Source organism: Scleropages formosus, chromosome 1 (assembly GCF_900964775.1).
Source record: "Scleropages formosus chromosome 1, fSclFor1.1, whole genome shotgun sequence".
NCBI lineage: Eukaryota > Metazoa > Chordata > Actinopteri > Osteoglossiformes > Osteoglossidae > Scleropages > Scleropages formosus.
The window spans coordinates 24,539,447-24,559,797 of NC_041806.1; the positions used below are offsets into that span (position 1 = coordinate 24,539,447).

The window sequence follows — 20,351 nt, forward strand, 5'->3', positions numbered from 1 at the left end:
GAGGACGACCACTTGCTCCGCGCGCCACAGTCGAACCGGTGGCACAGGAAAGCCGAGGAAAGCGCGGCAAACGCCGGCGAAAGTGCCAGATGCCTTCCAGCAGGAGGAGCCGCACGCTCCGGCTTTACAATTACAGCTCCTGAGAAAAAGTCACGTGGCGGCACGTTCCCCGGCACCAGCGTCATCGTCCCCATCTCCAAGCAACCCCTCCATCAGCACTCGCGTCACCGCGTGCACAGCAGCCCCGTTGCCCGGCAACTGGCGCCTTACGCTCCAGCCTGGCCTCGCGCCCCGTTCGAAGCTCTGACGCGAGTGTGACGTTAATGAGGTGGGTATCAATTTGTTATGGCGGAGGGGGATGGAGGGGGGTGGAGTTCCTCGGCGGAGTGTCGGGCTGCGGGTGCGCGCGTGCTAGAGGAGCGCGCGCCAGGTGCGGGACTCGGTGCGTGGACTCTTCTTCAACGATCATGAGTTCGGGCGCCCGCCTCGCAGTGTCAGTTTCCCCACACACATCGGGACATCCATCGAAAGTTGTCTTCTAGTCCACTAACTTTTTTCACTACGAGTTCGTGCTCGTGTTGGATTGTCGCGACTGGCGCGAGTGGAAAAAGTGCGGAAGGAGCTGGTGAGTTCAACGAACTGAAGAGACTACAGTGTAAATGTCATAAATCCTAAGAGACGTTTCTAATACTCGTTGGTCCAGCGTGCTAAAAGTTATACTGTAAGTTATAGCACATGATGGTACATAGCGACGCAACGATGATCCATTTCCAGTTAATTATATTCTGTGTTGCTGCTGTGAATTAATACGAACGACCTGTGTACGTGTCCTTGCTATTTATTAGTCCTTTTCTCTCGTTATAATTCAGACGGGCTACACGCTTTGTCAAATAAAAATATTCGGCTCGGGAGAGAAGTTTCTTCCGCGAAGCGGCGAGAAATGTTGTATATGATATCGTGCTTTAACTGGAGTAGCCAGTTTTATTATTGAGTTGTTAAACTCTTAAGTTAATCGCATCGTCATTATTATTATTATTATTATTATTATTATTATTAAGCTTTGGAGAAGAGCGACAGCTAAATAACTACATGCAGTGGAAAGTTATTATATTATTGTTATTATTATTATTATTATTATTATTATTATTATTATTATTCAGACGCTTTTTTCTCCAAGGCAATTTCCAATGATAAACGTTAATCGACTTTACAAACATTTACCGGTATATACAGCAGGATATTCTTGGTGTATCAGGGTAAGTAGCTACTTTAGAGAGGGTATTAGTCTAAGCAGGAGTGGAGAACCATCCATCGGCCGTCACTTTCGGAAGAAGCGGTTCCGAACGGACTCCACCTGCTCAGCTGGGTCACCGTGCTGTGTCTCTCTGCTGCTGCTCGGGGTCCGCAGGGACTGGGAGCTCGAGCGCAGCGCGCGCCCGCGTCATGGTGGTCGTGTCGGAGGGCAGCGCGGCCGCCCCCTCGGCCGGCGCACCCGGCAGGCCGCTCCAGGTGGGCTTCTACGAGATCCTGAGGACCCTCGGCAAGGGCAACTTCGCCGTGGTCAAACTGGCCCGACACAAAGTGACCAAAACACAGGTGAGGTGGGCACCTCTCCAGAGAGCGCACTTTTACCGCATTGCCGGTACTGTGTGGTCATTATCACGGCAGGCGACTGCATTTTTACCTGCTTTTATTATACATCGGGTTCAGTATTGAACTCGCTTGGTGTCAGCTCTGCTTTGTGTGTGTGTGGAATTAAATGTTTGCGTTGTATTTATTTAGAGAAATAACGTTAGTTTTAGTGCATTGTTTTTAAAAGTTCCTTCATATGTAATAAATAAACATATATATATTAAATAAATATAATACATATATATATGACTGACCTGAAAATAAATTAATATAGTTTTTTCTGGCTCTTAACACCTTTTGCGAAATTTGGTCATGCACAGGTGGCCATCAAAATTATTGACAAGACAAGGCTGAACTCTTCGAATCTGGAGAAGATCTACAGAGAGGTTCAGATAATGAAACTCCTCAACCACCCCCACATCATCAAGCTCTATCAGGTAGGCTCCCGGTGGCGTTTGCACCCCGTACACATGGCGTATATGTTATTACTCTAAGTTCTGCAGAGCATGCGGTTTCTGTGCACCTTTGCAGTAGCACGGGGCCACAGCGGGGGAAGGAGAACCACAGACGGCAAAAGCTGATTATCTCATGATGCACCGTCTGACTCAAAGGGGTTTGCACACAATGGTGGCCTTTGCTGTTGCTTTTGTTCTCTCGCTTGGATCCGATTGGCCCAGTGTACTGTCTCCACGTGAATGCAAGCAAGGTTTAAAAAAACGGAGCGGCGAAGCTCTAGCTGAGATGGCCATTGATCGTTTTTTTTTTTTTTTTTTTTACAACATCTGCTCACGAAGCCTGATGGATTGGCCGGTCAATACTCTTGCCCTCGAATAGCATGGGCTACGTTAAAATCCAAAGTACAGAAGCAGTTCTGCATGCAGACTCACACGCTGTTCCAAAGTGTATGATTAGGTTAATAGAGTAATTGCCATTGTCAAGCAGATTATGATTATTTAGCAAATTCTCACATGACAAGTTCCCCGTGGTACCTTTCCTTTGAGAAATTGTGTGTATGTGATGTAAAGCTCTCTGCATGACGTCTGTTCCCTTGGCTGCCTTCCTGTCAGCGTTTCTAAGTACACTTTTTTTTTTTTTTCTAAAGCATAAGTAAAGGGGTATTAACTCAATCCCCTCCGACCTCTAGCTGGCCATGTGTGTATGAGCCAGCCTGCGGGAGGGAGAGCGGGAGTTCACGGGGATGAGCAGCGACTCAGTGTGGGGCCAATCAGACGCAACGTGTCCGGCGCTCACGTGAAGCACCGGGGCCGCGGTGTTTTGATGCAGATGACGGGGTTTAACGTCTCGAATCCGATTTTTTTGTCTAAGCGCACGTAAACGGCGCGTTTCTCTTCCTTCCTGCCGCAGAGGCTCCTGTGTTCATTACCGTTTTTCTGTGTTGTTTACCTGCAGATCGCCATCATAACAGCTTAGGTAAAACAAGTTCTCAAGAAGCATTAGTAAGTGACACTTAAAAGTAAAATATGGGTGTAGATCATAGGAGAACTGTGCCCAAGATCTGCACGCAGCCATGATGTGCCGGTGCTGCATTTCACGCCGAAACTCACAAAAGAGCACCATTTGAGGGTTCTTAATTCTGGGTACTTATTGATTCATATAGTGGCACATTAATTTGATTATCCCACCAAATTCGATTATCTTGCACATTAATTTGATTACAATGTAGAACACAGGGGCAGCAGACAGCGGAATGGTTAGAGCTCCTATAGTACCCTTAAGTAAGGTACTTTTCCTAAAAATTCCTCTCAGAAAAAAATCTTACTTGGCTTATTAGTCACTGTAGCTTCACATTTTACATCAATTTGTAGAAAAGGAATTAGGTAAATAAACAGATGGAGAGCTGTGACCTAGACAATTCAGAAATGACTCGGTAAAGGGTGCTTTAGCAATATTACTGTAACTTGAGTTTTGGAAATGATGCATCTTCATAATGATGCGTGTGGATGTGTGTGATTTTTTTTTTTTTTTTTTTTTTTTTTTTTGCTTTGTATTAAATGGGCCGTGTGTTTGGGACATTTTTTGGAGTCCAGTCTGATGAGCCTGGAACCGAGGCTCCAGTGCGTGCCAGCAGGGCTTGCAGGAGTTGCTCCCAGTCACGTTCAGCACATCCGTTCCTGGGAAGATCACAAGGGGAAAACGTCAACATTGTTAGCCGGATGCGAACTCCCCCCTCTACCCGGGGCTGTTTGCTTTCCTGCAACGAGGTCAATCAGCAAACCCCTTGTGTCCAAGTGCTATCGCACAGCAGTCAGTGCCTTAAAAGGGCTCGTCCAGGATGGAGCGCTGCGATATTGTACCGTTTAATATTAAACTGCATTTTGAACTTTAGGTGGCTGCTTATTTTCCAGATCTCATCATTTACATTTACATTTATTTATTTAGCTTTTTGCTTATTTTACGCTTTTTATTTATCCAGCAGACGCTCATCAGTTTCACACTCATGCGGCTTCTGTGTCTTTTTGACACTGCTAAGCTCATAAGCCATTATTGCTTTATCTGTATTATCATTATTGTAGTTTTTGTCATGGGGAGTTTTCATCGAAGTTGGAACAAGATGGCCTTTGCTTTCTTTACACGGCATTTTTGGCAGCTCCGATTTACTTTATTTTTGTGACTTCGATCAGATTGGAAAAGTCACTCTAGGATTCCAAGCACCTTGTTTCTCCCACAAAGCATTGGGGACTTTCGGGAAAGTGACGGGATGCTACGTCTTTTGCGTTAGCTGGCCGCTTTGTTTCCATTCGCCATTCCCTCCGATACTCAGTTTCCGAGAACTGGAGCGGATGACAAAGTGTTGAGTGGTGCCGGTACGGCTGGGGTCAGGACGAAGTTCTCGGCGAGGCCCATGAGGCAGGGAGCTTCCCGCTATAAATAAAATGAATTCAGGAACTGCCTGTGAATTGAGTTATGCAACAGGACGCATATCATGGAAAAGCAGCCGTCACATGCGAGGGATTGGAATTACAGAGCAAGCAGGAAGGCGTGTAGCAGAAAAAATACAGAAAATGTCTCTGGTGTATATAAAACGCTTTCTGCTAAATTAAAGCGTAGGCTTTTATGTTATTTCGACTATCTTCCACGATTACAATATGTGGTTCATACACCAGACAGCTTGTACTTAATTTACCACTAACAGTTTGTCTTTTTGTGTCTTATAGGTCATGGAGACAAAAGACATGCTGTACATTGTTACAGAATATGCAAAAAACGGAGAGATGTTTGGTACGTCTCAGTTTTCACTGATTTCTCTTTGGTTGGTTGTGCTGCTGTTCGGGGAACTGATCTGTCCCGATGTCCTTTCTTAGAAGCCCACAAGGACTGAGGGCTGGTGTTACATTTGGGAATTGTTCCCGCCTCTGCTAAGCATGTCTGTCCTGGTGACCCTGGAACCTCGCCCCCCTGCAGATTACTTGACCACCAACGGACGCATGAGCGAAGGAGAGGCACGACAGAAATTCTGGCAGATTCTGACAGCGGTGGAGTACTGCCACGCGCACCACATCGTGCACAGAGACCTCAAGACTGAGAACCTGCTGCTGGACGCTAACATGAACATCAAGCTGGCAGGTACATTCGCACGTCACACCTGAATATCTGGGAGCTGTGATCGCGCGGACCTTCGCTACATTTAGTGAACCTCTTGAAAAAGCGGAGCTAGATTTTGAGAGCTATCCACAGCCACTATTTGTAAATGGTAAAAAGGTATGTAATCTATGGTTTTATTTGGTTAGGTAATCCTAGCAGAGTTATTCCCAAGATGCTTCATTTGTATTTGTAATGGGGAGTGGAGCTGGGGGATGAAACTATTGATTTACTGCAGCAAAGGTATATTACTCCCATTAGGGCATGTGATAAAATGGCACCGGATGACGTGTGGTTTGAAAAGAGGCCCGGAATCAATGTGTAAAGCCGAATAGCAGAGGCACAAATCAAACGAAACCGGTTTGCTTCTCTCAGACTTTGGCTTTGGAAACTTCTACCACTCTGGGGAGCCGCTGTCCACTTGGTGCGGGAGCCCACCCTACGCAGCCCCTGAGGTCTTTGAAGGGAAAGAGTACCAGGGGCCGCAGCTGGACATTTGGGTAGGAATCTTGCAGAAGCTCCCCGTGGACATAGCCTGCTGATATGATGTATGGCATTTTAAGTTTCAGGAAACGTTACACATTTCAGCCAATCACAAAGCTCAATATGTTTATTAAAGCACACAAAGATTCTTATTCAAGGGTACAACGGACAGGCTCCATTTCAAACTTGGTTCATTTATATTTATAAAAGGAAGATCTGTAACAAACAAACCTAAAGAGGCAGTAAGGTGATGTTATCCTGTTCCTCTCGTCCTCAGAGTCTGGGTGTGGTGCTCTATGTGCTGGTGTGTGGATTACTGCCCTTTGACGGGCCGAACCTCCCTGCCCTGAGGCAAAGGGTGACCGAGGGGCGCTTCCGAATTCCATTCTTCATGTCACAAGGTAGGTATTCATTGGTGACTTGATACTCTTGGGTACAGCTCAGGGTACATCACACCCCACGCAGATCGGTCTACGCACAAATCACATCATTGATTTAAACTCCCGCTGCTTGACTCACTGTCTTCGTATAACGAGTCCACACATTTTACAGAAAGGAATCCTCGTCATTGCTTAAAACCTCTTCGTGTGGCTGCACGTCTTGCCCTCTCGCTGGCACCTTCTCGTGACGTCTTTATCCAAATGCCAAAGAAGCTGATTGGCCGGGGTATTCTGGGAACTGAGACCGTGTGATTCAAACCTGGAATTCAAGTGTTTCCTGCCATACACTTTCCCTTCTCTTCAGAGTGTGAGAATCTCATCCGGAAGATGCTGGTAGTGGACCCAGCCAAGCGGATCAGCATCGCCCAGATTAAACAGCACCGCTGGATGCAATCTGACCCAGTGGCTCCATGCCTTGTGCTTTCTGACTATGGCTCCAATCTAGGGGACTACAATGAGCAAGTACTGACTATCATGCAGGCCCTGGGTATCGACCGCCAGAAAACCATCGAGGTAAGTGAAGGCGTTGCTCACAGGCGTCGGGTCAGGCGGTCCGGGGCAGCGATGGCCTGCTTTGCTTTTGTTCCGCCTAGGGATGTTAAAGTCATTATGTGTCACCTCGCTGTGGTTTATTTCCCACTGAATTCCCTTGGGAGGTTAACTCAGATCTGCCGTATTGTGTGGAAATAATGAATCTGTGAAGCTGCAAACCTTTTTAATTTCTAACAGAAAGGACTCCCTCTGCTTGTCCTTGCAGTCTCTTCAGAAAAGCAGCTACAACCACTTCTCCGCAATCTACTACCTGCTGCTTGTGAGGGTCAAGGAGCATCGCGGTCAGCAGCTCAGCCTCCAGACAGGGGGTTGGACCCAGCAGCCGTGCAGCGTCTCCAACTCTTCCACCCCAGAGGTCAGACCCCATTTCTAGTAGCTAGTAGCTTTAGTGCAAAGAGTGCAAAGTTGGCATCCTTAGCAGAAAAATGGAAAACAGTCATGAGCAGGAATGCCATGCAGCATACTGGTTACAGTGGACATGCAACCGAAGGGTTGTATATTTAAGTCTGGAAATGACTCAGCTGTTGTGTGTTTGAATATTGTACCATCATGAGTCTTGGGTCTCATGGTTCTGTTCGTTGTCCAATCCTCTCAGATGGCCTCAGAACCTCTGGAGAGCTTCCGGACAGCCTGTCAGTGGCCAGCGCAGACAAGCGTCCCTTTCCATTCCGAGCTCGAATGTGATTCATCTGGGCTGTTCCAGGTAAGCTGATGCGCGTTATTAACATATATTAATGCTTTATCAGTTCATAATTCCTTATTAAAATCCTTTCGGTTTTAATGGTTAATAGTTGGAGTTGGTGTTCTGTTAATGCAAACTCCCCCCCCCCCCCTCATCTAAACCCCTAGCGTTTAGTCTTCCCTGTGGAATCAAGCTTGAACGGGCTTCTCCGGAATCGATCCATCTCCCCGAACAGCCTGCTGGAGACAACTATCAGTGAGGAAGTACGGCCCCGAGATTCGGAGGAAGAGGAGGGCCCATCAGCGGCCCCGCCCACTCGCTTGCCCAGCAACAACTCCCGCAGGCATACGCTGGCCGAGGTCTCCGCCCACTTCCACCAGTGCAGCCCACCGTGTGAGTGCACAACTCGTATGCTTTTGTGCACACAAACGCGATAAGTGTAATGCAAGAGAGGAAATGAAATTTGAAAATGATTCCAACACACATGTCTGACCTCCATGCTCTGCTGGACCCTTGCTCTCCACAGACATTGTGGTTTCCTCCGTCGGCCCGTCAGATGGCGCATCCTCAGACAGCTGTCTGACCTCATCCTCTTCCGGCGCAGGCCCCTTTCAGTCCTCTAGGATGGGGGAGATCCCTACCCAGCTGGCACCCAGCACAGGCCCCACGTCCTCCACCGTCTTGCTGCAGGCCCAGGCCAGTTTCCAGCAGGGTCGCCGGGCCTCCGACACCTCTCTCACACAAGGTGTGCCCAGGCAGAGTTGCCAGAAGGCATAATATTCTGTAAAAATGCGTTCAGAGGCTTCAAGGTCTTGCATATAACAGAGCCTTAAGGGCAACGCGAGGATCCTGTTGCTGTGTTGACCCCCAACTTACTGTTCCTCTGCTGCTCCAGGTTTGAAGGCGTTTCGGCAACAGCTGAGGAAGAGCACACGCGCCAAAGGTCTGCTGGGGCTCAACAAGATCAAAGGGCTGACTCGGGCGACCTGCGGGAACCCCCCGTGCCCCCGGAGCAGCCGCGGCTCCCTGAGCCCCTGTGTCTGCACCCCTCCAGGCCTGTCCGCCTCTCCTGGGGCTCGTGAGCACCGCACCCTGCTGGAGGAGGTCCTGCATCAGCAGAGGTAAGACATCCAGGAAGGCAATAACGACATTTGTGCTCTAGGCCCACCCTTGAAATGGGTAAATCCCTTGAGTGCATGACTCCTCATGCTTTTCCTCCCCTCTGTGTCTGTACAGGATGCTCCAGTTGCAGCATCAGCACCAGCCAGTGGTGATGTCAGGCCAGCAGCTCATTCTCAGTCAACAGCTGACCAAGCCACCTCTCTCTGGTCCCTTCTCCTTACTCTCGTTGCCACACGGTCATGTCCCTCTGAACCTGCAGCATACCCTCTTGCAGCAGACCCCAGAACCCACTGGCTCCTCTTCTTCACCCTTGTCCCCGGTGACTTCGACTGCCCATCTCTTGGAAGCCCATCTGCACATCAGCCAGCAGCCTTGGGCTCCACCTCAGGCCTCATCCCTGCCTCTGTCCAAGTTCTCCTTCTTGCCTCGTGACGGTGGTTTAAGCTTGCGAACGGCTCCTAGTGCGGACCCCACCGGACAGCCGCAGCTCAGCAACTTCGTGATGGTGAAGTAGAGCGTCCGAGAGCCCGGAACTGATCGTTGAGGAACAGCGACCATTTCTTACCTCTAACAGTGCCGCTGTTTACCGCTTCTCCACAACTCATCAAAAAGGATTGGACAGAAGTGCAAAAATTGTCAGGACAGCAAAGAACAGCACAACTGGGCTGTAGAAAAGTTATTAAGCAAAAAAGGTGACCGATCCTCACACCGGTGGACCGCATGCATAGTTATGTCCACGTTTGCCCGCGTGTGTTTGCGGAATCTAAGACAAGCAATAACCACAGTCTCGTGCAGGCGGTTCCTCCTTGCCAGACCCTCAGAAACGCAATACTGGCTAGAGCCGCCGCACCGTGGAGACCATGGCTGAGATAATGAGTGGTCCTACCTATAGTACCAAGGACCTGTATCATTTAGGTATATTGACTTTTTTATGAAGTATGTCTTTATATCTTCCCGAGAAGGTGTGCTTTCAAGACCAGACCTTGTTTTGTCTTGTTTTTGCTCAACTATATTAGAAGAGACCAAAGCCTATTTCTTTAGTTTGCTTCATTCTTCTTTACAGCATTTGTTTTCCCTCAAACTTTACCTTTTTTTTTACTGTCCCCATTTTTTTCATAAGGGTGCTTCAGGAAGCTCGCTGGTACTGCTTGATGAACAGAAGCTTGACAGAGTCATAGGTTGACAAAGAAAGCACAAATTGGTACAGCAAAGGGTCTGTGTCGGCCACCAGTAAAGTGATTTTAACGCTGCAGACGGCTAGACACGTAACATTATTACTTTGTTATACGTGATGTGATCAGTTTATACCTTAGCTAGATGTCGCGATGCAAAATTTCGATACGCTGCTTCCCCATTTAGGAGAGGAGATGCGCATCGCCGTGGCTCTTTTTTGTGCTTTTTGAGAAGCGCGGTCCTGAGGACTACGTTGTTGTTAAAAATCCTGTCCCCTCTTTTCCCGGACGGGGGTTCGTGTGTCTTGCAATAGCACCTTTGCCGTCTCATCACTACCTCCTCTATGCGAGAGACCCCACTCTCCCAGGCGCCTGTGTCGCTGTTCAGACCGATCAGTATTAGAAAAAGCCAAAGTGTCAGTGCTGCACCGCAGTGGCTGCAGTGTGAAACGTGAACACTTGTGAAGTGTTGGGGAAGGCCGGGAAAGTCTGCCTGCTGCACCGGGTGGTCACTGTAGCAGCCCCACCTGCCTCACTCTGTTGGCCCCCGAGGCAAGAGCGCAGGGGTCTCGCTCTCGTACAGATTGTACTCGTCCTTCGTGCGTTTTTTTTCGTTCGTCGTTCTCTCACTGTTTCCATTTTCAAGAGGACTTTGTGACTCTAGCAATAGACTGAATTCTGTGCTTTCTGCTTTGTCTGTAGGTGCGATGTCATTTCGTGATTTGGTGTTTTCAGTAGAAAGCAGTGTTGCCAGGCAAACGTGTCCGTATTTATTTCACAAAGAATTTTCGACGAATTATACTTGACTACTGTGTATTTTGACCTGTTCCTGTCCATAATTCTGGCCTCGGTCCCATTTATGTGGGAAGTCTTCCATGTCGTCAGGTTTCAAAGGAAAAATGAAACAAGAAAACATGTCCAGGAAATAATGCCTGATGGAATCTGGGAAAATGATTGTGTTGTACAGTGCTGTGCTCTTGGCTCCGCATCTAGACCGGAGGATGTCGCCCCCCCCCCCCATCCCCACCCATGCCTGTGCCTTTCAGACCAACCTGCTGGAAAGCGGAGTGAGACAAGGAGGAAGACGAATGAATCTCAGTAGGCTCCACTAGCAGGCAGCGGGAGACAGCTGGAAAAAAACGCATAGAACAAAGCTTCACCTGGGTGTGGGTTCCACAGGCCCAATTCTGTGCAATCTCAAAAATGCACTTTATCACGGAAGTTTCTTTATCGAGATTTTCATTTGCTCAGAGAAACACTTTATTTAGTCCATTTTGAGCAAGGAATAGCCGTGTTAAACACTGAAATTTACTTTTTGATGCATATCTGTGAGAAGACTTTTTTATTTTTGATAATTGCAGCAGATTGGAACTGACTGATACGTGTTTGTATTGACGCTGTACGTCTGTGTGCGTGTGTGTATGTGTGATAATTTATGTTGCTATTTATTTCAATAAAATTCACTCCTGAAATATTTTATGCGTCTCACTGGCGTACTGCTTTAACGTTACCATTAACGGACGCCTCGCTCTGGGGCAAAGAGTCGTCTCTGTGCTCAGGGTCACTCGAGTAGTCAACTCTTTCGTTTGACTCTGCGGCCGTAACTACGTTACGGCTGCGCATCTTTTTTCCATCCTGCGTAATTCTATCCCATTAATAAACAAGAAAACAGAATTTGGTCTCATAGGAAACGGCGAAGGATTTCTTTTTTCAAAAACATTGGCTGCGTAACGTGTCACCCAAAATCACACGTGTGCCTTACAAAACATATTAGCTGTTTGAGCAGTTGGATGGCTACTGTAGATATGTAGTTAATGAGCTTCCTTTGTGCTATGACAATGAACAATTCTCTTCTGCTCCCCTTCAAACTAGAAAATACGATCTGCTTTATTTTTGCTTCTCCAGCCAGTGAGGAAATAGTGTCCCCTTTACGGGCTGCGACGACGGAATAAATATTCCGAATAAAAACATTCACGTCACCGTTCTTGTCAGCGAAGGACATCTGTACTTAGCACGGAGCGCAACCTCTGTTCAACAGCCAGAAGTTCAAATAAGGTCAAATGAATGACAAAATGTTAAAAACACGAAACTAAAGATGACTCAGCTGACCATATGCAAGCAGCGATAAACACGTTTTTCAAAAAAACGCCTCGACTCTGCCTGCATTCGGAGGCTCTGGGAGAGAACGCTGCCCACGCAGATGGCGGAAAGCACGTTCCCTTGTTTTGAGCCGAAAGTGCGAGTGACTCGGCTCCTCTGCGGCACCGAGTGCAGGTGCACGGGGAACCCCCCCCTCCACCGCAGCCTTCAGCGTGGCCTTGGCTGAACTCTGTGGAGGTGTTGTGTAAAATCCACAAAGAGTCGCTTTCCCTAGAGCTGATAGTCCTCACCCTCGGTGCGCGCAGCTGAGCGTCTATACAAATTATGAGGCCAATGTAAGACAAAGCATCCGCTTCCTGCAGCCCACGCCGGGCAGCTCGTACACGATACTCTGGGGCATACCAGCTTCAAATATTGACCTGGCATGGAGTAGGCCGTACAGTGCGCTTCGCCTGCTCTTCCGCCCTGTATCTCAGAGATGATCATACAAAAGGGCCTGGATGATCAGCTACACTAAGGACACTAAAAGGGAAAAGGCTTCTTAGAATTAAGGGAAACCGAGCATTAAAGGAGATGCACGTCTACTAGTCTTAAACCCAAAGTTACAGATGTTACACACAAAGCAGGGAGAGCTTGTAGTGTAGTGGTTAGAGCTGCTGCCTTTGAACCCAAAGGTTGTAGGTTTGAGCTCTACCTGTAGTACCCTTGAGCAAGGTACTTACCCTCAATTGCTCTAATAAAATTACCCAGCTGGGTAAATGATTGTAAGCCTGTAATAATTATGAGTGTAACATTGTAAGTTGCTTTAGAGAAAAGTGTCAGCTAGATGAATAAATGTAAATGAAGCACAAAATGTCTGTTCTTGGTTTCTGTCCAACTGGCCACAGCTGGTGCTCATTTCTTGAGAAGTTCTGTGCCGTCACTTTGAGTGGGGTCAGGATGCACCTGCCACAGACTTATATAGTTATTTATTCATAAATTACTGGTGCTTCCTGAAAGCAAATTACAGTGTTATGCTTGTTAACTAACTCATTTACATTGATTTACCTATCTATTGTGAGAGAAAATTTCATCAGTTGTTCATTTTACTTTTTGTAAGGTTCTTTATTCGCCTTTAAACTATGGATAAGGGATTGTGTGTAATAATTGCTTGCAAGAATATGTAACACACCCAGTGTTGAAAATGCAAGGCCACGCTAATAACTGCACCTGGTCTGCTGCTGAGCAAAGATAAGGTGGCAACATCACATGAAGAAACTGTTCCCGTGGGATCGAAAGGAGTTAGCCGACCCACGCGTCTACAAGAAGAACAAGGCACAAGGCTAAACTAACAGTTATATTCGCGGAAATTTACTAACTCCACCCTAGACTGTATAAATATCTGTATTCTGCTTGTCCCGGTGTGACTCCCCAGTGTGAGTCTCTCTGGGTGGCTCACCCGTGTGCATGCACGAATAAATGGACTTTTCTGCAATCTGACTGCCTTGCCGAACTGAGTCTTTTCTTCCTACCACACTATACAGCTGGGTAATTTTTACCACACCAATTCAAGCTACAGTAAGTACCTTGATCAAGGGTACTACAGCAGGAGGTTGCATTCGAACCTTGCTCTTTTGAGTGCAGGGGTCAACTCCAACCACCACACCACCGGCTGTCAGACCCAACTGCCACCCCCACAAAAAATATCCAAAATATTAATATTCAATAATTTCTCATTGATGAATGAAGATCATGAAGGCTTCCCTAAAACATTGAAAGAACTCTGTTGTTTGGCAGTTACAAACTGCATGTCAACACTTACACATTAATTTTTTTTTTAATTTCACTGGATTTTTTAATTCTTGGAGTGACCAGATCTATACAGGTTGCTACCAGTTTCTTCAATTTCTCTTTCTGAAGACTCTAAATACACTGAATAATGATGTTTCTCGTTTTCGCGGCATGATTTCCAGTTAAAGATCACGGTAGCTTTGAACCATTGCTGTAAAAGTGGAGAATGACTTTACCTCATCTGACCGTGAGCACTGTAAAACAATGAAGACTTGGAGAATACATATGAATATAGGGCATATAAGTAAACGTAGATGTAAAATATAAGGCTGGATAGAGAAAAGATAGAAAGTGTTTTCCCAACCATGAGAAACCAAGAACGTGAACTTGGTCATAGATACATCTCTCTGAGTGGAAGATCACCTTTGAAGACTAATCTCAAAAAAATGCTAATATGCCTGTTACAAAAATATTTGATTTTCAGCTGGCATTTTGAGCTGGAAAATTTCAGTTTCAGTTGAGGTAACATCTTCAGTAGATCTTGTAACACGCAAGCGTGATGTCAGTGATTTTCAAATAATGCAAGTGTGTTCTGAAAATCAGGAAATGTTCCGTATGGGAATGTAAAAATGATCTATTTTCCAAAATAAGTATTATGTTACTGCTGTGAATGGAATGAAAATGCAGAAAAGCAGGTTTGCAGTCATTGGAGGGTGAGGTGAAGGGCAGTTGCAAGGGTGCTGAGAGGCGACCAAGAGGCCAATGGGTCAGAAAACTCTTGAGCAATTGACACATCTGTGCTGAGCTCATGTTTCTTGGTTTTCCTGGATGTGACAACGGTCGCTGAGCAGCAGTTCACGTTTCACCCAGAAAGGCTCGTCAACACCTCTCAGCTCAACACTGAAAACACCACATGGTCCTGGGTATTAGGGCTTCCCAGAATTCAGCTCCCAGTGATAAGGCTCACTATGTGCACAGCAAAGGTTACAGCTAGAAGCAAATGTGACATCCCACGCTTGCGGAAGAGTGCAAATTCTGTTCTTCCCCCGAAAGAGTACATGTCACGACTCAGAGCAAAAGCTAAAAAAAGGGGCAAATGTCACAGGAAGAGCAGATCTGGGGGGGAGTTAAAGTTTGGGCTCTCAGAGAATGTGTTGGATGAAATGGAACAAACATAAAGAAAGATTCCAAGACAGAATATGAGCACACAGAAAAAAACTTGATATCTTTTTCCCGGTGATGTTTCTTCTACTTAGTGTTTCACAGCCCTTGCTTTCCAGTGAAATTAATCAGCACCTAATGGGAAAGTTTCTTGTTCTTGTTCCGTCTCTGAATTTCCACGATTTGTCAACATGTTGACGACGACTGATTACAGAAATGCACATCATTTGTACAAAAAATTTAAAGTGTAGCATAAATCTTGTAAATGTTACTAGTGTAAAATTTGTTATTTTAAAAATAAATAAAAACAACTATTTGGATTTCAGCTGTCATATCCCATAATTACCGGTGCATTGGCGCTTAGCACAAAGTTAAATTCATAATGAGTCTGAACTCCTATAAATGATAATTAGAATATCAGAAGAAATCCCCACATAAGTAATAGAGATACAAAAGAAAGAGAACCAGCTTTTCCTTCTTTTTGTTACTTGAACGACTTTATTGCCTGTTCTAGTACATTTCTCCTATGTTCTGCCAGATATCGGTATAACAGAGTAAGATCCACAGGACAGGAGAGATTTCAATCTAGAGGAAAGGGGTTGAGTCGGGGGAGGAGTGAGTACAGGAGACAAGGATGCCTGCCAAGGTTATCCAGCTGAGGGGCCGTTTCTTAAACCAAATGCAAGGATCGAACCCTGTGCACATAATGTTAGCTGAGATGCGTTCCCGTCCTGTTTCACCCCTACTGTTGTGGAGAGCTCCCTCATAAACCCCGAAAGCTCTCCAGTACCTGCTTCCTCCTTTCAGGCAGAATCCAGAAATTATCATACCATTTGAGAGGCTTGGTCAGGCTGGAGTCGCTCTCTACGTCTGTAATTTTTGGGGTGGAGCAGGATGACGGGGCCTCTACTACAAGTAAGGGGTCAGTTTCAATGCCCCTCTGAAAAGGATGTAGTGGTGAAACCTTTTCATTTTGTGTGGAGGCAATGTGTGAGTAAGCAGAGTTTTATCATCTCTTTTCTGGCTTTTTGACCTCCTAGTCCCTCTGTCCCCAAACTAATAAATGATAATGATAATAATAATAATGATAAAATCATATAATAACAACAATACTGATAACTTGAAAGGAGATATATTGAACCAGATACACACTGATATATATGAGTTGGTGCCCAGGGTTGGGGAGAACGTTTGAGGGAGGGTGTCACTGGATGGACCCGACTCCTTCCTCCACCCTCATGGCACCACCCCTCTGCAACTGCTCGCCCTCCCCCTCATCTCTTCCATGTAATCCTCTGTTGCTAGAAGGCCACGCCCACCTAGGAGGAAGGGGTGGAGCTGGTCTTCTCCTCGCGGGTGACGGGCACGGTGCGGTCGCCACGCATTGCATCAGCTCCTGCAGAGACCTTAGGGGCGGAGAGGGTCAACAGCCCCTCATACGTCAGCGTGCAGGTGATAGCCGACTGGTCCACGTTGGAGGGCAGCCGGTACCGGCGACGGAACTCACGAGAGACATAACCATGGTCATCCTAGAAGAACAGAGTGGTTTGGCAGGCAGAAAAGAAGCTTTAAGAATAGAATAGGTCAGTTAATATAATCCTTTCTCTGAGCCCTTCATCACTCTGCTTTTTGGGTTCAGAGGTTGGAGCCTTAGGGCATCTCCTCCTGCCACCCTGCCTCTCAATAGATTATCCCATCTGTCTCATTTTCTTTCCTGAGATCCAACAGGTGATGAAACAAGGTAACTCACAGAGTGAAATTACAGCATGCCATTTCATACAAAACGAACGCCCATTTTCCCCACCCATCTTGGACAGCAATAAAACTACCAAAAAGCAGTTGAATGAAATCATAAATGAAAAAACAGAGCGAAAAAAAGGGAAAGAAACAAAATTACAAATGGAAACATTCAGTGGTACAGTAGATGCGGTAGAAAACATAGGTGATCTCCTCCAGGGTCAGGCAACGCAGACATTGGCGAACACACCTCTCCCTGGCCCCCGCTCTCATGGATTCCGGAAATCGCGGTGAATATGTGGATTTATTTGCTCATATAAGGTATAGTTTAAAAAGCAGAGTTGCAGCCTTGGATATCTCAAAAAAACATGGTGTAGGGGTTGTGGTGGAGCAAGATGGGGGGCCTCATACAGGTAACATCAAGCCACCTTATTTCTCAACTGGAAAGCAGAGGAAATATGGACACGAATTGCAGCTTGGGTCACCCCGGCTCAATCCGACTTGGGGCATCAAACCACTGCTCGGTGGAGACACGGCCCCTCGCAGCCGTGCACTCGGCTCATGGGCCCTCACTGCAACTCTGTCTGGCTGGAGGACTGGGGCAGATAAAGAGGTTACTAAGAAACTTTCCCCGGCGGCTCGCTGGGAGCACTCTCCGTGACGCAGGGACAGCGCAGATGAGAAATACGTTCAGACCAGACACCCACCCATCCCTTGTGACCATTTCATGGCGGAACCAGAATAAATTGCTCTGTGTGTTTGTGCAACCTCCTGCCCGTGTGAGTGTGTGTAAAGAGGTCGTTACACACAGCACCGTGAGCCAAAGAAATGGCGTCATTACGGTAATTCTTGGAAAAACTAAAGTGCGCCTGAAAACTGCATTCACCTTCGACTCAACGGCTTGCGTCACATCGGCACTCGTTGTGGTCTGCTGTGCAAGAACTCATGCTTCGCCACAAAGCCCCTGTTATACTCCATTCCTTACAGTAAATAAATAATTCCCCAGCGAGGCTTGACCTAGTTAACCGTTTCAACAGTTTCATTACTGCTCTGTTACAATTTTTCTTATTTGTCTGGTGCTCCTGCAGCAACCAAGAGAAGGGTTTCTACAAGATGTTCTTCTACAAGCCAGCTGGCTGTGCATTTGTATATCTCAGTTATTCTTATTTCAGTGTGAAATCATCTTCTGGGTTTATATGCTTTTACCCTGCTGGGAATCCTCTGCTGTTGTGTTTGCACTACACCATGCTGAAAGTAGTGTGGTGACGCTCGGTGAGAAGATGACACTCCAGCACAGCATCGTGGAGGTGCAACAGGTCTCGACGCAGCCCAGCTACTCACCTGTCTCTCTCCATGCTTGCCCTGAATCTCCACGTAGTCGTCCATAACCTTGACGTTGAGCTCGTCGGGGGAGAAGTGCTTCACATCCAGGTAGACCATGAACTTCTCTCTGTCAGACCTCACCTGCAGTTAAAAACAAGGTGCAGGTGAAGCACGGGAGGTTGGTCACGCGACCGTCCGCGAGCACAGATCGACGACGGTATTCTGTAAGGACACTTTGCCCAAGGGGAGGCCGTTGACACTTTGACAAAAAGCCAGTGCCCTAGTTTTGCAGGAGAACAAGTGACAGGCAGCGGCAGGCACTCTTAAGGAGGACATTGTAAGTCTCTTGTGGACATCCTCTCTCATGCATATCGAAAGGCATCACTACAGACATGAGGAGAAACTGCTGCTGGCGCTGTTTCATCTGTGACCACATGATGAACCGCCAGACTCCGCTCTTTCGATCACCTAGTTCCTTGCTGGTTTTCATGCTCTAGGAAGGAAAAAGGCAGCTGAGGTCTTAATAATTGAACGGGATTGAATGACTGTCTGGTTTGATCATCTTTTGAGGCTTCCTGAAGCTCCTCACTCTCTTAAACGGGAGGTTTAACTACCCCCAAGAAGGCATTTCATGGGCAGAGCTGGAACTTATAAACAGCCTCCAGAGCTGAGCGCAGGAGCTGATCATGGAATTAAACAGGATGCAGGGCAGCAAAACTTTATTGTCCCCATCCATGACTGCATGCGTTTCTCTTTAGGGGGAAAGACATGCTTGACTGGTGAGAAATCTAGGGCACTAGGACTAAAGAAGCCACTTAAATTTCTCAGAGCACTGCGGCATCATTTTCTCACATTCAGAATTTCCCACAGTCTTGTGCTGTAGGTGGTTGGAACAGTTAAATCAACATTTTCAACAACATTCTCAAGAACTGGCAGCAAACGTGAAATGAGGTTATTTCTAAAGGCCCCCTCCCTTTGCCCCAGTGACCAGTCACCGTGTGCTGGAAATGTCTCAGAACCAGCCATATGGGACCATCAGGACATGCGACATCTCCTCCCAGAAGGACACTGTCCCAGAATTAGGAGTGCAATGTTTTCAATTACAAACGGTCACCTTCTTTACGAGATCGATAGGTGGAGTAGTTCTATTCTGTCGCATGTTACTGTAGTGGTTAGAGCTGCTGCCTTTGGCCGCAAAGGTCACAGAATCCCACCTCCAGTTGTAGTATCCTTGAGCAAGGTACTTACCATAAATTGCTCCAGTGAAATTACCCAGCTGTATAGATGGGTGAATAATTGGAGGTAGGTTAACAGAAGTTGCTTTGGAGAAAAGCAACACACAAACGTAAACAGCACTGAAATAGATTTTTATTTACTTGTTTACTTCTGAAGGCAAAAAGAGCAGATTTCTCTGCCCCACCCACACAGGAAGTACCTCGGAGATGCCCGAGTTGGAGGAGTCCAGGAGGTTGCGGAACAGCCCATGTCTGTAGTAGGGGCTGATGGTGGAGGCGGTGTAGGGAAAGAGGTCGTAATCGAAGAGACCCTCCCCGAAGAACTGGTCAAAGAGACGGCCGGGGTAGAGGGAGCCCAGGGCCCGTCGGAACCAGGGGTGCTGGATGGCAATATCCATTGTGTCGCAGAGCTGGACTCGACTTGCTGTGCCGGCACTTAGGTTACGTATAGAAAGGCAAAGGAAAGCCTGAGAAGGAACACAGGCGGTAGGTATCACTGGACTGCGGGTGCGAATGTCCCGCTCACACTGACGCTCCTGTATAAATACCTGTGGGGCAAAAAGGGGGCTTTAGGTGGGATTTCTGTGGAATGGTGTTATCTCATGGCGGGAACGGCCCCGTCAGCAGAATGGACGTGGCGGCACGCTGATCCACGACGGCAGGCTGGCTTGACGAATGGAGGCTATGCTGCATGCCAGCGCTGGATGGGTGCTCTGCTCGTGCCAAAACAAACGGGGACTGAGAGGCGATATGATGGGCGGGTGGTACTGATGAGTGGGTCAAGGGGCTCTCCGCTGCGGTCACAGCAGGCATCCGACTTGCTCGAGTGCTGTATCACCACTTCCCCTACAAGGTAAACAACTGCATGCAACGGAACCTGAAGATCGGACCCCGGGTGGATGGAAACATCTGGCATTATGTGCAGCCATTCAGTGCAATGCACCCTGGGTACAACAATGCAGCCATCCCAGGTCTGCTCAAGGTCAGCTGCACATGAAATGAAATGAAATCACGCGTGTCCCAAGGAAAGGTTCTGCTCTGTTACAAAAGAAGTATTCCCATATTGTGCTGTGAGCTATAGGGGTTGGAAAGGTCAGAAATGGTAAGGGGGGGGGGGGGGGGGGGGTGCATGTTCAGCACGACTGACCTGGATGCACAGAGATCCCAGAAAACACATGAATGCAGAGGAAGTGACCACAGGCAAAAACCACAATCACAACACAAAGTAACCAGGAGGTAGTAAAGTGACCAGGAAGCACAGCAGTGAGTGCAGTGAAAGCAGCAAAGGAAGGGAATTGAACAGAAAAATTAAGAATACAGACAAAAGTTAAGTTCTACATTT

The 20,351-nt window shown here is 47.1% G+C and overlaps 2 protein-coding genes across 3 annotated transcripts; one reads left to right on the forward strand and one right to left on the reverse strand.

Annotated features, from left to right (window-relative positions):
- Positions 1–382: 382 nt before the first annotated feature.
- sik1 (salt-inducible kinase 1) lies at positions 383–10,583 on the forward strand. 2 transcript variants are annotated; one of them, XM_029251240.1, is made up of 14 exons: positions 383–625; positions 1,409–1,596; positions 1,953–2,069; positions 4,809–4,872; positions 5,056–5,217; positions 5,608–5,732; positions 5,993–6,116; positions 6,460–6,668; positions 6,913–7,062; positions 7,303–7,410; positions 7,557–7,782; positions 7,916–8,134; positions 8,285–8,510; positions 8,626–10,583. In XM_029251240.1, the coding sequence occupies exons 2-14, from the start codon at positions 1,444–1,446 to the stop codon at positions 9,023–9,025; spliced, it is 2,283 nt and encodes a 760-aa protein (XP_029107073.1). In that variant the 5' UTR covers positions 383–625; positions 1,409–1,443; the 3' UTR covers positions 9,026–10,583. The 2 variants fall into 2 exon arrangements, with proteins under 2 accessions (XP_029107073.1, XP_018605421.2); XM_018749905.2 differs by lacking the exon at positions 383–625 and having other exon boundaries at positions 1,136–1,596.
- A 4,609-nt stretch (positions 10,584–15,192) lies between these two features.
- Positions 15,193–19,965, reverse strand: LOC108933129 (alpha-crystallin A chain-like). The gene is made up of 3 exons (XM_018749961.2): positions 19,210–19,965; positions 17,793–17,915; positions 15,193–16,243 (listed from the first exon to the last, which is right to left on the reverse strand). The coding sequence occupies exons 1-3, from the start codon at positions 19,405–19,407 to the stop codon at positions 16,034–16,036; spliced, it is 531 nt and encodes a 176-aa protein (XP_018605477.1). The 5' UTR covers positions 19,408–19,965; the 3' UTR covers positions 15,193–16,033.
- Positions 19,966–20,351: the final 386 nt, after the last annotated feature.